General features: G+C 42.1%; 1 protein-coding gene across 5 annotated transcripts in view; it reads right to left on the bottom strand.

The window, feature by feature from the left end:
* LOC148835674 (glycerol kinase) overlaps window positions 1-16,565 on the bottom strand; it is a 30,894-nt gene extending 14,329 nt beyond the window's left edge. For 3 of the 5 annotated variants that reach the window (XM_088913695.1, XM_088913698.1, XM_088913696.1), the window contains exons 1-8: window positions 16,354-16,565; window positions 7,954-8,027; window positions 7,410-7,516; window positions 6,853-6,930; window positions 5,612-5,691; window positions 4,603-4,740; window positions 3,807-3,916; window positions 3,487-3,553 (exon numbers count right to left, since the gene is read on the bottom strand). In XM_088913695.1, coding sequence (XP_088769821.1) covers window positions 3,487-3,553; window positions 3,807-3,916; window positions 4,603-4,740; window positions 5,612-5,691; window positions 6,853-6,930; window positions 7,410-7,516; window positions 7,954-8,027; window positions 16,354-16,548 — 849 coding nt within the window. In that variant the 5' untranslated portion in view covers window positions 16,549-16,565. Of the gene's footprint in view, window positions 1-1,479; window positions 1,498-3,486; window positions 3,554-3,806; window positions 3,917-4,602; window positions 4,741-5,611; window positions 5,692-6,852; window positions 6,931-7,409; window positions 7,517-7,953; window positions 8,028-16,353 lie in introns of all 5 variants that reach the window. The other 2 variants (XM_088913694.1, XM_088913697.1) reach the window with 1 other exon arrangement.
* Between the last annotated feature and the right edge of the window lie 260 nt (window positions 16,566-16,825).

Raw genomic sequence — 16,825 nt, 5'->3', positions numbered from 1 at the left:
AAGGCACAGGGTCTCTATATACCAAACCTTTTCACTCCATCTGGCTGGCTGTAACATTCAGCTACATTAGAGACTGCAGCAGCTGTGAGCCAGTGTGCCACCTCTCTCATTCTGACAATCCTGCTTTATCATGTAACAAACTGTACCTCCCTCCTTCACTGAGCACTGCGAGACATGCTCGCTAGACTGTGAGGAAGACACATTGTAACCATGCAGAGCTCGTGTACTGTACGTGAGCACATGAAGTCCTTTAGGAGTAGCTCACAGTGTTTTGAGTCCCCTGGCTGGCGTTCTGCATTGGGCATACTGTATATAACACTGGCAGCTCAGTATGTGATCTCCTGTCACAGCCTGAGGAACAGAGTGGGAGCCTGTCAAATAATGTTTTATGTGATACCTGTCCACGTCCAATTATATAATATTGTTATATTGTTTTGGCAACACTATAATCCATTGGTTAGACCAGTAAAGCTCACTCAACTCTTTGAATTTGCCTTTAATACAGTATGTTGTGCTGACAGAATCAGCCAGAGTCAAGTACTTTGCTCAAGGGTGTAGCAGTATTATCTGCATCGGGAGGTGAACTCAGCAGAGGAGTTTAACCACTAAACAGGCCCTCTCCTCATGTAAGAGCAAAGGCAACTAACAAAATGGGCTGTCCCTGTACCTTTACGATAATCCCTTCTCTCCCTGGACAGTTTCCCAGCGACTGTGGCAGACTTGTTTACCCCGAGAGACACAGTTTGCACTTGGCCAGTTTCCTGCTCTGCTGGGCTCTTGTTTAACGCCTGACCGCTCACATGTGAACCTGTCCTGCTGGAGCGAAGAGCTTTGGGGAGCGAGCGAGTGCTTTCAAGTCACCGTGCTGGGCCCCGTCACGAGCAGGGACTGTCGCAGCCCTGACCCTCGCACTGCCGGGCAAAGGGTGCAGGGCGTCACAACAGAGGCTCGTGGCAGGAAACATGCAAACAGAGAAAACACATCCAGCACATTTCCAATAGCTGCCCTCCAACGTGGCAGACAGACGCCCAAGGACTGACTTCATTCAGAAACTGTGCCAGCTGCCCTGCGACTCCAGAAAGCCTTCTTTCCTCTAAAGCAGGCTGTACAGTACGTCACAGCCCTTCACGTAGAATAAACCTCAAAGCTCAAACCCAATTGGATCCCTCCAGCTGAGGTGCATGTCTGTTTTTGTGTCCCCTGTCTGCCGGAAATCATTTCTGAACACTTGCGCAAAAAAACCTCCAGGTTCTGTTATGCAATGAAGCCAGTAAGTTAATCGTTAACTTTATATCATTGGCCTGATCACACCAAAGATAAAAGAAATTTGGTCAGTCCTGATTCAAATTCAAAAAGATTTTTTTTTTTGTCTGCTTGTTGTCACTGGCAAAAAATTGGAAATGCACTGTTAATTGTTTGAATTGTACGAGAAGGGAAACAGAACCACAAGTGGGACATGCGAGAAAAACTCCTACTCACCAGACTAGAGCTTATTTTCTACAAGTCAGCAGGGAGAGACATGACAGAAAAAGATGAAGATCTGAACCTGAAAATCTCTTCCCTCGTGTAGATATGACAGCTGAAGAGGCTTTTCTCCACAGCAGAACTGTGTTCCCAGACCTGGGGAATTCAAGACCTGGTATTTCTGCTTAGGAGGACATCCAAGTAATCACTGTACGCAAATCTGAAATAATGGCTGAATCGAGAAATGACTTTATTTCCGGTAGTATGCATGAGCTCAGTTTTTGTTTTGTTGTTGTCACAACATAAAGTTTTTTTTTTAATGAAAATGTAGTTACAGTGTGGAAATAGCAAGGACGCTGTTTCTTATTTCTGCCATTATTTCACAGGGAAAACTTTGTGTGCTGTGGAGCAAAGGTTTAATGCACAGTACTGGACCTTTCTACCATTCAGTGTAAAACAGACCAGCCAGGCAAAAACAGTACACAACCGATGCAAATAACAGTCTCTTTGTGCAAAAGGCTTCATAAGAGATCAGCAAATGACATACCTTCATTGACTTCTGTACTGTATACAGTATGAGCACTTTCATTGGTCAAAGTCACTAAGGAATTTCAGAGAAGTATTTAAAACTCAAGCAATACCTAAGGTATGACAAGCACATGCTTTTTGGATTTAGCATCATCAAAAATATATAAGAGGATATTTATTTTTACAATTGATTTGTTGCAAACGGTATTTTCTAGGTCTTCCCCACCACAAACACAAGGTTTAAATTCCTCCTTTGTGAAAAGATGTAAAATAAAACAACTTGCTGCATCCCAAGCTGTAGCAATCCAGACAAACGTCTCTCATTCCAGCTTGCATTGCTTTGGCTTTGTCTCCAAGGCCTTTAACTGCCACTTGAACTGGACAATGAAACCATTGATGACAGACGACAGGCCATGGAGGGAGAAGCTTTAGGTGCTCGAGTCTGAAGTACTTACAGTCTGTCTGCCCAATCATCTCATTGTTTATACAGACTAACCCCCACAGGTAATGCACATAAACTAAACAATCTAAATGTTGATAAAAAGACATCGTAAGAGAAGGTTATGCATTTGCCTGTTATAATTTTTTAAATAAAAAATATCCCTATATTTTATTCTTTTTTATTAGAAACCATCAAAAGGGGTGTCATCAAATAAAACGCACATAAAAAGTTTGTTTCAAGGCTCCTGTCTTCCTCTGAACCCCTCTGTTTCCCTCCAACACGTGTACACTTGGTATTATTGCCTACTTCCGCATGATTAATTTAGTCTTTAAACTAAACATTTTAAATCACAAGCTCAAACATCCTGTAGATATGGCTTGCACCAAAGCAGTATTGCAAAGTGACACTGAAAACTGAAGAAACGAAATACAGTTTCTGGCTTGAAACACTGTACAGCACAGAGATAAATAAAAACAACTGTGCAAAAATATTGAGTTCAAGTCTATTACTATTACTATACTACTTACTATTGTTTCTAAATACTTGAAAATCCTCAGAACCAAATGGTCATTCCCCTGTCTGTACTGAGCCCCATCTTTTAAACAGTTTTAACTGATTTCAAGTCTCATTGGGATGAGGCACATTGTCAAGTTTCAACGTACTGTACGTTTGCACCTGCATGGCATTTGTCAGTAGATGAGGCACCAGAAACAGAGCCACATCTTTAACTGGAGAATTTGTAGATATCAGAAAGAGCTCCGTTAGTATGTGCTCTGCTTGAGACAGGACGATATCAAGAAGGTCTACTTTATCTAAACAATGTGACATACAGTATAAGACAGGAATAAAAGGCACTGATTACAAATGTAACCATCATTACTCCAAACACTTCAATGAGGAGTGTCTCCCCTACAGCACACAAAAATACGACTTTTCAATTCAATTTCAACGTTTCAGGTTTTTTTTAAGCCATTCTTGAAATGCATCTACATTTCTACCGTAAACAGTAAGCCGCTATTTCAAAAATGGAAAGGGAACTTTTAAAAACCTACCATTAAGCCATATATTTCAGAGGAGCTTCTCACTTTTGGCAGAATATCCATAGGAACATCGAAATACCTAAATCACCCGAAAAAAAACAACAACACACATTTTAAAACAGGAACTAAATCAAGACGGATATCACTGAAAAAGAGAAGACCTGAGTGGAGTCAAATGGCCAATGAACTGTTCTCTTCTGTTTCCAGGTCTTCCTTTATCATGAGGATTAGCAGTTTCCTAAAAATCCCAGTGAACTGTGCCCCCTTCAGGACTGGGATCAGACATCACTACTGTACTGTGCTCAAATGAAAAGAGTAACTGAACCACCTACTTGCATAGCTCAGGGTCCCACTCCAAAGTGTGAATGTTAAACAGCATGGTCCTGCTGGCATTGGTCACGTCGGTGCAGTGAACACCACCGTGCCTACCTCCTGTCAGACACTTCGGTTATCCAGACAGTGAGGGAAAAGGGCAGGAGAACAACAGACCTCCATTAGGAACTGTGGCTGCAGTATGTGAGCAAGACAGGAAAATGGTTTAAGGCTAAAGGTTCAAAAGGAAGAACATGCGGTCCAATACAGTAATTAACAGGGAATGGAAATGTGTCTTCACATCTCTAATCTCTAATAAGATACAAGTTTCTCTGATAAACTGCAAAAATAAGGTTAACTCTTTTTATCTGCTTTTATTTAAAAACCGTGAGATCAAAGCTGTTGTGCTCCTGGTGCCTGCTGGTCTATAAGGACAAGCAGAGTGGTATCTGATAAGCTAATCTGTCAAACTGACTGTTGTTTTGTCTATTTATGTCATCACCTTGATTTGTTGACTGTTTTGGTCAGATTATCAGATTCAAGGAACAACTGCTTTAGCAGGAACCTAGAAAAGTTGCTGCCAAAAGAGGTTACCCCTTCATTGTCTTGTCAGGAGACGCGATTGATTTCACAACAGGAAACGTGAGTCTCTAAACTGTGTGTTTTGATGCACAGATCCACAGTAATTGGAGGAGAAACACATTCTCCTCGTTTGTCACACATTCGGTTCAGAATAATTACGCACACAAGACACAAACTGGTTGTATTTCTCTACCCCTAAGGAGGTTTGATCAGTGACTGTCTAAAGGTTCTTACCCAGATAAGCCAGGAGTCGACGGTGCCGAACATAGCTCGCCCTGACAGAACTGCACTGTGGACCTCCTCCACGTTATCCATCAACCAGCGCAGCTTCACCGCGCTGAAGTACGTGCTGATTGGGAGCCCCGTCTTGTTCTGGTACAGAGGAAGCAGATAGAGACAGGGTTTTTTTTCCCCAAACCATTCTCTAAAACGTTTGAATGAATATCTGAAACACTATATGGAGATGTCTTCGCAAAAGATTTACGTGATGAGTATGATGGTTCATGTAATTTCTTGTTTTAGAAGATCTGCTATTTAATTAAGCAAACAGGAACTGATACTTGGCTTGCCCCTTTCTCCATGGTTTTTACACTTGAGATAGACAGAAACACAAAAGCCTTTCGATGTAAAGTGTTACTCTGAAGACTGAACTAAAGCCTGTAAATTCCCAGCACATCTGAACACTTGGCACTCCCTGGATTTTTGATTTACACTTTATTTTCCGCCTGTTGAAAGCTTCAAAACCACAGAAGTCTTTAAACAGCCAAGCGCCGTTTCTGCCCTTCAAACACTCGAAGGGGCGGAGCGGTGGCTCTGTGGCTCAGGCTCTGCGCCTGTGGCTGGAAGGTTGCCGCTTCAAATCCAACAGCCGGCAGAGGAATCCTACTCCGTCGGGCCCCTGAGCAAGGCCCTTCACCCCAACTGCTCCAGGGGTGCTGTATAAATGGCTGACCCTGCGCTCTGACCCCAAGCTTCTCTCCCTTTCTGTGTGTCTGTGTGTCTCATGGAGAGCAAGCTGGGGTATGCGAAAATATAAATCCTCATGCAAGACAGTGTAAAGGGTTAATAAAGTGATGATGTTATGTTATGAAAAAGCAGCAAAGCGAGTCGCGAACGTCTCTCACAAGGAACAGGGAGGCGAGCGGGGCTTGAGGCAGGCCACCCTGACACGGTTCTGAAAGGTCCCAGGCTGGCTGGGGTGAGCGAGAGGGAGAGGAGTCGGTCCCAGAGCACTCGAACCCACCTTGAGGTGATTCTTGTTCCTCCCTGGCGTTTTGTTGATCAGTCGCTCTACTGTGGACTGCGTGCGGAGGTCCAGCCAAACTGCAAGTCAACCGACAAGCCTTTGCATTTTCAATTCAGCTGGGAGCAGCATGGCACAGTACTGAGCCAACACTGGCACAGGAGAAGTGCCATTTCTTTTTGACATTTCCCATGGTCCGTCTGAACCCATGGACGATGGCAGAGTGATTTTTTTTTAAATATGGAATATACTTTTTCAAGAAGACTTTAGCTGGTACTGTAAATGATACAGACCTGTATCTTAATAGCAAATCAACAGAACTGAGAAAAACAGCCTGTCTTATCAGGTAGTCTAAGGCAGCAAGCAACTAAATGAAAGCGAGGAGAGACAAAAGAAGAAGCACAGGTTAATTCCACACTGAAAAGTAGAAAGAAAAGGATTGGGCTTGTGGATACAAGGATTAAAACACCGTCTTTGCTTTTTTACTACTTACTGTGGATTTAACCTCTACTTACTCCTTAAAAACTAAATTATACAAATTCTCCATGCCTTGGGAGATGATTATTATTGCCAGCACAATGGACATATTTCTTCACACACAAGACCTCTGTGTTACATTCGATCATGTTCAAACAGTTACATGGAAAAAAAATCAAGTAGGAAATAATTTGAGCACAAGTATATCTCTATTTAAAGTACTCCTATTGCGTAAGAAAAGAAATCTCATTTATTGAGTAAAGGACAGTGAATAAGAAAACTAAAAAATGAACTATTCATCATTCTTAAGACTAAAACTGAGTCACTGTAATCAGTTTTTTTTTTAAATAAGCGAACGCAAAAATGTATTCCAAAGAAAACCGCACAACCTAGTTTAGGGACAGCTGTTGTGCCATGTCAACAAAACTGGGCTGACCCTGCTTGAACCTGTTGGCCTGCTGTGTAAAGGTCAAAGGTCACAATGAGGTTAAAGAACCTTGGCAGACGTGGCATTGGGTCAGTGTGGGGGGGCAGCATGTGGGCCAGTCTTTGAAAATCAGGCAATTACCTGAGGAGGCAGAATCCTGTCTTTGGAAGAAAACACTGCCTGGCCCTTCAAGTGCTGTGTAATTCCATTTTCTGATGTTGTGTAAAAATACAATCATCTTTCATGACAGATTTAATTTGTGGTTTATGTTCAGGCACATCTGACTGGGAAACTCATAAAGATCAGACACAGAATTTGTATCAATGATGAGACATACCAATAGCATTATAGAGCGGTTCTCCAGTTTCTTTATCCCAGACAATGGTGGTTTCCCTCTGATTGGTGACTCCAATAGCTTTTAAATAGAAAACAAAGATTATCATTGTTATTACTACTATTAATACTGTGGACTTTAGCCACCTCAAAAACTCTAGGCATTCAAAGCAAAACAGAATACCTCTCTTTATACATATAAGTAAATAAGTTTACTTATTATAAACTTACAAAGAATTACATTTTAAAATCACTTATTACCGTGTTTGGAAAGTCTCAGCACGCACAAACTTTGCTATCAAAAAGTGGCAGTTCTAACAAGAGGCAGGGCTGAATGGGATTTCACAAATTTGCTCTGCTGTGCTGCTGTCCATTTCTACTGTGCAGCAAGCTGCCTTCGGGTTGCAGACCCCAGCTCACATCTGACTGACAGATCGGGTCATCCAAATGCCCCTCACGCTCAAATCATAATCCATGAACTTTCTAGTAAGTTTTTTCTCCCTCCTTCAAGCTGCCACACAGCCCCACGGTTCCAGAAGAATTCCATCACCGAAGGAATACCTTTAATGTTGGAAATGTCGATATTGAGCTGGGAGAGCTTTTCACAGGTCCTTTCCATACATTCATACACAGACTGCAGGATCTCCTTGGGGTCTTCCTCCACCCATCTAAGTAAAATAAATGACATCTGTCTTCAGAAAAACTGATTCTTTTTTGCATTTTATCCCTCTCTAGAGGGAACTGCCTTTCAAGCCAAACTTCTTCCATTAACATTCAATTAAATATCCAAGGTGCCACTCAATTCCCTCCTATGGCAAACAACATCTGTCCCCACCCCCCTCCAATGTCAGCTTTCCGATTCTACAGAACAGAATCATATTCAGTGATGTAGAACTTCAGGGAGTTGGAGAAAGACACAGCACAATAATTTAACATGCAGGGTGCGATCTTGCTGTGCATGTCAGGTCATCGACTATGCCTCCCTCACGAGTCACAGTTTAAGCCACACAATGCACTTCTGAGATTGGTAAAGAAGCAGCTACTGTAGATTGAGACGTTACCACCCTCAACGCAGAAAAAAAAAGTATGTTTCCTGCATACTTACCCTTCTTTAGGGAAATTCTGTTTGATCTCAACCTGGTGGTGGCTCAGTAATTCGGCTGTTTTGGCGTTGAAAACCTGAAAATGAGCAACAGACACGCATGTAAATTCTTGCATCTCAAAACAGAGAATCAGAATGAAGTCCTGGACAAAAATGTAGGAAAACACAGCTCAGAAGTGCTGCTGAAAAAGAAAATTGCTTTAGGATATGAAGAATAATGTTCAGGTTAAAATCTTTCCGTTCTTCTGGTTCACAGGGCTGGAGCTTGTCAGGGGTTCTGGACTATTAGCAATAAGGAACAGAGAACAATTCTCCACCTGGAAGGGACGTAAATCCATTGCTGACTTAACGTTCTAGTGAATGCTGGTAAGCACGTCTACACCTGGGTAGACTGGAGCAAATGGAGTAGTGCATCTTTGTCAAGGACACAACTTCTTAAGAGACGTTCAGTCAGAACTCCAACCACAGCAACGCGGTGTGGTCAGCTCCTTGGCCAAATACAGACACCAAACATGAACCCATGATCCTCTGAGAATGAGTCCAGAGACCCTATGCTCTCCCCCTGCCCCTGCCTTGTTTATGTTTACAAAACTGTAAGATGTTGCTTGACAAACCCTGCACACATCTGCAATTCACATAGCCATTTGGAAATTAACAGAAACTAAGTCCCTGTGAAGAATGTAAAAAATAAACGAAACTCTATCCACGGATGACACTGAGAATTCAGATTACATGAAGGCATTACAAAGAACATAAGAGTACAAACTAGAGAAGGCCACTTGGCTCAACTAGCCCATTTCACTGCAGAACATCCTTTGAAAGCCAGTCAGCATCAGTAAGAGTAGGATGTCAAAATCAAAATGTTCAATTTCATTGAAACCACTGAACAACAGCTGTTATTTTGTTTTTGTTGAGTGGAGAATGATGCAGATAATTTCAAATGTATTGCATAACAAAAGCGCTAAAGAATGATTAAGAAACCTGACCCATATTTATGGGCAAACGTCAGTCAGGCTATCTTATATAATTCATTCAGTAGAACACTCATCGGTTCAGGGAATGAGGTGCAAGTTGGCTAGGGGGCGGAGCGGTGGCTCTGTGGGTAAGGATCTGCGCCTGTGGCTGGAAGGTTGCCGGTTTAAATCCTGCAGAGGAATCCTACTCCGTAGGGCTCCTGAGCAAGGCCCTTAACCCCAACTGCTCCAGGGGTGCTGTACAATGGCTGACCCTGCGCTCTGACCCCCAGCTTCTCTCCCTGTCTGTGTGTCTCATGGAGAGCAAGCTGGGGTATGCGAAAAGACGAATTCCTAATGCAAGAAATTGTATAGGGCTAATAAAGTGATGTTATGATGTTATGTTATAAGTTGACAGGCCTCTGAAAACAAGTTCATTTAGAAAATTACCAGCCAAATCACACACCATCCGTATTAATTAAATTCTACTTGTGTGGGCCTATTTTGAGCAACACCCTAGAACCTGGGATTCCGTATAGATGGAAAAAAAAACCTTCCTCTGTGCAAAAGAAAACATGACCAGAGATCAATGAGCCAGTCACCACAAAGTTTTGACTCCATGACATTCCAGAAGGTTGATTTTCACACACCCTTTACAAAACATGCAGAGACATCCATGTTAATAACAGCACTGAACTGCAAACTAGCTAGCAGCTAGTGCTTCAACCACAACAATGTAATAAAGTTACAGTAGTAATTCTTGTGTCTTGAGCATGATAAAACACCATATTCTAAATCATTTATAAGCATGATTTTCAGATTTTAATTTATTTTTTTGTGCTAGCTGGGGCAGCTAGTTCAGGAAAGTGTTAAGTGTGAACAAGTACAGCTGTGTGAACTGAACACTAATCAGTTCAGTGGATAGCCTTATATGAGCACATCAAAGTCCTCTCTGTATATTCATTCACCTGTTTCTAAACCAGTGGCAACTGGTTTCACAGATTAGCACCAGTCTTGGGCTTCAGTACCAAATGTTACTTCAGAGAAACGAGTCTTATGCATATCCATTGTAAGATAGGGTCCAAAGGACAGGATGACTGGAACAAAAGACAAAAATTGCTCTTGAAAATTATGATCATGGTCTCTGCTCTTATTACATAGTTCTGGGATATTTTCTTTTAAGTTTTGTAAACTTATGTTTCATTCCATCTGGCTGCTTTCATGACAGCACCGTCTGATTGTAGCAAATGGATCTCTGCCACTGCCACCTTTCAGGGCCAAAAAGAAGTCTGTTTGCACGTGAAACGACTGGCAATCATTTTCTCCAGCTCTGTTCTCATGATCTCTGTCCGAAGAGAGAATGGATTTCTCCAGTGCGCTGTCAAAGCTGGGCCGCGGCCCACAGTCCGGGAGGGAGCGCAAGACGAAGTGCATGACCAAGCCTTTTAATAGCCTTTCGTGCAATTTCTTTTTTTATGGTTCAGCCACAGCTACCAGGAATGCGTCACAACGATTTCAGATTTAGCTCCAGCAGCCAGGCAGCAGCTTGTAACACTGGCATACAGGAGGTGCAGGAGAAATCATCTACACAGAAATAAGGATAAGTATAAGCCAGGCATGTTCCCATTCCTACACTGCTGTCCTGTTCCCCCGTGACAAGCACGAGTCAGTGTAATGTGACCTGCAAAGGTCCTGTGGAAGTTTGCCTAATCAGATGATCTCACCAAATAGGTTCTGTTATGAGAGGAGGGGATGGGAGGGGTCGGCTTTTACAAGCTAATTCGCCATAACAGCAGCTAGCCCCTCCCAACCCTCAACACCAATTTCCATGAAGTATTCCACAAGCAATTTGTTGGCAAAGTTGCGTCAAGCCAATTTAAGAGGTTCTCGTCTCATGGAACGTATTACTGGATTCACAAACTTCAGAGAACAACGCTCGGTGTGGACAAATGGATATAAAGTATCACCCTGAACGAAAACTTCTAATACCATATTCTGGAATTTCACACAGCTCTCGTACTGTGACAGCATTTTGTATTTTTCCAAGTACACATTATCTCACTCGAGTTAATCTTTGCCATCCCCAGCGTTAAATTGTAGAGGGGTTAGTAAAGCAGATTTTTAACCATTTAATGCGAACCCCTGTTAAAAAATTGGAGGAAATCTCTGGTGACTTTCTACTTCTAGTTGCTACTTCTTCATCGGCTGAAATAACTCGACACACCATATCATTAGAATTGAAACACTGTGTGTTAGAGATGTAGAGAGATTAAATTTGTGCGGGATTTTTAAACAGCTATAGGACTAATAATAATCACCCCTAGAAACAGTGTATTTCTGATATTTGTGCTCTGATACCTGAACAATATTTGACTGAGCATTGTTATGCGGGTGAACACTATTCATAGCATGAACAATAGATTTTGTACCAATTGTTTATCAGTGCGTGGTTGCTGTTTATATTAGTGTTAGATGTTCAAAGATGTCAATCAAGACAACTCCCTGTCTGACTTAGAAGATGGATACCCTGTTTGTTCTTTAATGTTTACGACATGCTTTTTAATGTTCTTAGTAACAGTGATTCTGAGCAGTGCCTGTGGGCATCATCCAACTGAAAAAGACACTTGCTTCTATGCCTTAATAACACATTGACTCTTTGGCCTTGTCTACTTTGACACATTTGTGTTGAAGGATCGATAGTTGCAGGAACTTAACGAGGCAATTTTATTCCCCTGTGCAAGTGTTCATGGAGAAACGCAAACATAAAATTTCCTAAAACATAAATTTAGCCTTTGTGCACAATTGATGGCTACAGCATTTCAACACATTGGGCCTCCCAGTCGTGAGAACATCTTTAAGGTAAATTTCAGTCCTCTTCAATCCTGTTCTCCCACATATACATACTCAACCAAGTCATAAGCTCGTCCTTGTGATCATTTCTTTTGTAAATGTGAACAGCCTTTTCACAATCTTTTGCAACACCCTTTCCAGGCCATTTTGACCATGAGGCAGCCCTCCAAGCAGTCTAAACAGTGAAACAGCAACAAAACCACTTTCTGTAGATGTCAGCCAACAAACCAAGTAAAATGTAACACACTCACTTTGAGCAGATACTTAAGCATGATACTCTCTGAATTACACTCATTTTAAATGTATTGATTTGATAATTAACTAGGATGACAGCCCTTAGCCTATCCTATGCCCTGCTACCCTCCTGATTTATCCTTAACCAAGTACCATTAATACTAAATGCATAAATGACTTGTGACCTACAGAATTAAGTTAAGAAACTTGATTCTGCTATTTACATTAAAAAAAAATCTTAATGTAAAGAATGTTTCATACATTTGGTGACACATCAAGGGAGCAGGTTCAAATAATTAGAAGTGGTTTAACATTTCTTTCAACAATTTTATAAACCTAGGATTGTTAGTCATGCTCCAGTGAACACAACGACCAGATTTTTCCAGATTTTGATTCGGATGGGCCTCTCGCTCCTCCTCTGTCCCAGCTTTTGTTCTCCCACTACATTACCTTTGCTGACTGCCCTGTCTTTCTCACACCTGAAGAAGGCTCCACGGCCGAAACGTTGCATTTTCTCTCTTCTCTTTTCAGCATGGAATAAACCTAGCTACAGTACCTGACTGGTAATGTGTGCATTATGGCTTTAGAAAAAACATCGCTCTAACCTGCTCCTTACTATCTAGTTCCCCAGTTGTCTAGTCTTTGAACATGAGCAGCTGGAGACCAGCTAAGAATAATCAATAAATATCCCCAAGCTAAGAGAATTGTTGTAAGAGGCACAGACTTTTTGTCATCGTGTGTTGGATTATAGTAGCTGAAAGGTATGTACTGTAGATCTCCTAATTTTGTTTCTCTTGTATCACAGGACAGCACAAGTCGATTTACATCGTGGGCTTTTTTTAACCGTCTTGAAACCTGTGTACCCGGATTTATTTCTTTGATTCTGTAGTAATCTCAACCTGTATTATTTTCCTGCTTTCCAGGAGACTGCTCCTTCTATGGCCAGACAGTTTGTTATTTACATGCTCCTCAGTGGAGGGAGCAGGAAGTCAATGTGGGTGAGGTGGAGCTATAAATATCAATATTCACATGGTGCCCAATCAGCTGTTTGGTCAGACCGGTCACACCTGTAGCTCTTCCTATTTGGCTTGGTCTCTTTCACTGCGGCATTCCAGGAATGGAATTTCACTGACTGTCTTGCGGTAGGTGTAAGTTGCTTTGTTTAAACGCAATTGCCTCTAGAATCTGACTGCTTAGCAAATGACCAATCATACTGTTAAGGGGACAGGGCAGTAAAAACACGTATTTAAAGGGCAGTAGAATTCCTTATGCACGTTTTTCTTCGGTCCGTTTTCAGTTTTTACTCACGATCGCCCCTTTTCTCCAGAAGGCTTATAAAGGTTTTCACATAGTGCAAAACTGTTGACCAAAGCATTTCTAAATACAAAAAATTAAAATTTAAAAATTAATCGCTCCATGGCCAAAGCAGGCAATGTTGCATCACTTTATTTTTCCAGAGCGTATTTCCAGCCTTACAGAAAACTGTAGGTGTGGTTCCATTCCATTTCACCTTCAATATAAAATTATCACATGACTCATAAGACAAGAACTTTATTTTTAAAGTATTGTATTCTTACATGTAATTTGATACCGAATGGGAGGATTCTAGTCAGTTTCTGATTGCTGAACAAAGACTCAATCACTCATACTCCAACGATGAAAAGTAAATATATAGTTAAAATCTTGAAAGATTATATTTTTTAATAATCATTGAGTTACTGGCGTTTCAGCAGCATTCTCTGCTAATACAGCTAAAGTGCTATGCCCAGTGGAACAGTGGATGAAATGCAGCACTTCTGACATGCACAACGTTGTTTAACTACCTACATCTTGAACACAAGCATCTTCAAAAAGTTGGAAAACAATATAACTACCACTACAGTCTTCCACCACTTGTAAACTAAGGTAATATGTTAAATGGGAGGGGGGGGGGAACAAAGAGTCTGTGGGTTGTGTCGCTAAATCGTTAGACCAGAGGACTCATCCTGGGCAGTGGCAAACATGATATAATTATACTTTTCCTCCACCTCTTCCTGAATTTTCCAGAATACCGAGAACGACTGTGATAACTGTGTAAAATGGGTTTATCTTCACACACCCTAAACACACTGGAGCTGGTCCTCCTTTCTTGTGCCATGAGCTGCTTTACAACCCCGTTCTTACAGGCGGCATCAATAGCGATTTGTTTACTTTACTACACCCTGGGACTAGACTCCCACAGGACTGCGATTTAAACCTGCACCGGACTACTCCACCAGCAATGCTGGAACGCATTTATTCTGACAAACAGACCGCAGCACTGTGGGATAAAGTTGAAGAGAGCTGAAGACTTTCACAGTAATGGTGGATGGGTTCCCCATTTGGGTGCTAGCCCTAGTCTGGAATTTGGGGGTTATTTGTGATCCTCCCCTGCCTTATGAGCCAGGCAATTTCGACCCAAGTCCAGTGCCGAGTGCTTGATTCCTGCACTTATAACCTCAAGGCTTGATTTCTGCAGCTCTTTGCTCTACGGGCTCCCAATCGCTCCACTCAGTAACGTGCAATATGTCCAAAACTCTGCAGCTAGACTTCTAACTCACACCAGACCTTGGCAGCATATCACTCGTTCACTTAAATCTCTGCCCTGGTTGTGTGTAAAGCCAGATATTTAATATAAGACCTTGTTACTGAGTTATAAGGCTCCATGGGACTAAATGTGACTGTATTTTTTCTGTTGCTGCCCCGTTTTTATGGAAGGCCCTTCCTGTGACTCTTCTAGAGGCAGACTCTTTGAGTGTTTTTAAACCTAAACTTAAAACTCACCTTTATACCAGGGCCTACGTCTGATCGTCTGGCAGTCTGTCTAGGATGTTCTTTTTTATTTTATTATTAGCGTTGTATTTTTTAAAGATATTTTGTCATTACTGTAGGCACAGCATCCTTGGATTTGGAAAGGCAGTTTTTAGAAATAAAAGTTAATATGAATAATAATTAGTTGTTATTAATATTAACCCTTCAAACTGCAGGAAAAGGAACAAAGCCCAAGCCACTAATCCATGCTGCCTCCTTAATACAGTTAGGATAACAGCAATTAGAAATTAAAAGGCACATTGGAGAATGGGTGGCTACAAATCTGGTATTTGGGTAGATGTCCACTGTAATAAAGCAACTCTCATCTACCGTGTTATAGTACAGTAGTTGATCCTGGGACCTGCATCGTGGAGGAGAATATACGTGGTGACCTTGACAAACTCAACAGCAGAACCAGAACTCTTAAATAAAAACTACACAAGTAAGTCACAGGCAAGAACAAAAATGAGTTCTTAGATATAATTGTCTCGTCTCTCTTCGTCTTTGACTGGGACCTGATAGAGCAGCCCATTAGCTAGTGCTAAACTGTCACAATTATTTCCACCCAAAAAATGTTTGCTTGTCCCACCCTCCAACCTTTTCTACACATGTTTTGCTCCCTGTTGCATTTTAAAGACCTAAAGGTTTACAGTTCATATTTACAGTCCCAGGCAGGGACCTGCAGGTCTGTTACAGTGCACACCAGGACACGTGAAGTCGGCTGGAAAACTGGCAGGACAGCAGGTGTTATTGAGCACCTGTTTGTTACAATTACCCCAACAAAAAACATAAGTAACAAACTGTACAAGTTAAACAATTACCGGGGGGAAACTCTCTGCTCACAGAAATTAACATCGTGCCCTTTCACTGGAGAGGCAAGGAGACTCACCAGTGTTTCTAATACAGAACAGGCAGATTAGGAATTACAGTCTGTTATAAACTCATGTTCACATAATGATGGCCCAGGCTACACAGCACACTGTTACTCAAATCCAAAATATCCTTTGGTTACTTCTGCATTTTATCAAGATACTGCCTAACCTCACTATTTACTGTACATGATATGCTTTCTCTTGAATTTATTCACATTTTGACATCACTTTTTAAGCTGCGGTATGTGGAGATGGCTTATGTACATGTGTCATAAAAGACATAAGGTACTGTACATCACAAAAAAAAATTAATGGTTCAACAGAATGAAAACGTCCATGTTTGTATAGAAAAAACAATAATAATACTCTTATTATATTTATATATGTTCTTGAGAGAGTCGCTGCTCTTGGACACAGGTCTGCTTCTTGCACAGTACAAGAACAGCACCGACTGTAAACTGTCACGGCGCCTACGAATCATGCATGGGGGGGAAAAAAGACTCGTTTTCAGAACGGGTCAGTTATTTCCAAATGAATCCACCGCACATTTCGGTTTTTTTTTTTTTAGTCCTCGGTCATACAAAGGACAGACCTGTCAACATCCATACCCATCAGTATCAAACTGGCAAAGAAGCGGTAGGCGGGGAGATTTCCCATTGACTCACCAAGAACCTAGTGGAGCTTGTTCCTTGGTCGATGGCTCCCACCAGGGGACCCAGCATTATCCTGTCAGATGCTGCCATTCTGCTGTGCACGAAAGCCTTGTCCGTGGTCGTGGTGACCTGCGCTGGGCAGCTGGCAGATTTTATACGCCCGCTACCTGCCCCTTCGGGACAAAGTCCTGCTTCGCCCTTCACCATGCGCAGCGACTTCCAGTGACGTCAGAGACAAAGCCGGCGGGGGGGAGTGGCTGCTCCACAGCGTCGAGGGGAAGGGGGGGGGGCGTCGTCACGAGGTTTAGACCAATCAGAACACGTCTACGTCATGACGAAGGGGGCAGGAGCTGGGGGCTCGCCCGGAAGTAAGCTTTTGTCATGTTATTGTTACAGTCGGTTCTCCCTGAGCTGCTCGGATCATCAGGCTGGTCTCCAGATGTTCTGTACTCGCTTATGAGGAACTGCATTCGTTGACACGTAC

This window comes from Atractosteus spatula, chromosome 4 (assembly GCF_055471065.1).
Source record: "Atractosteus spatula isolate fAtrSpa1 chromosome 4, fAtrSpa1.hap1, whole genome shotgun sequence".
NCBI lineage: Eukaryota > Metazoa > Chordata > Actinopteri > Semionotiformes > Lepisosteidae > Atractosteus > Atractosteus spatula.
Note: the sequence above shows the minus strand (reverse complement) of the source record. Positions and strands in the feature narration are given on the sequence as shown.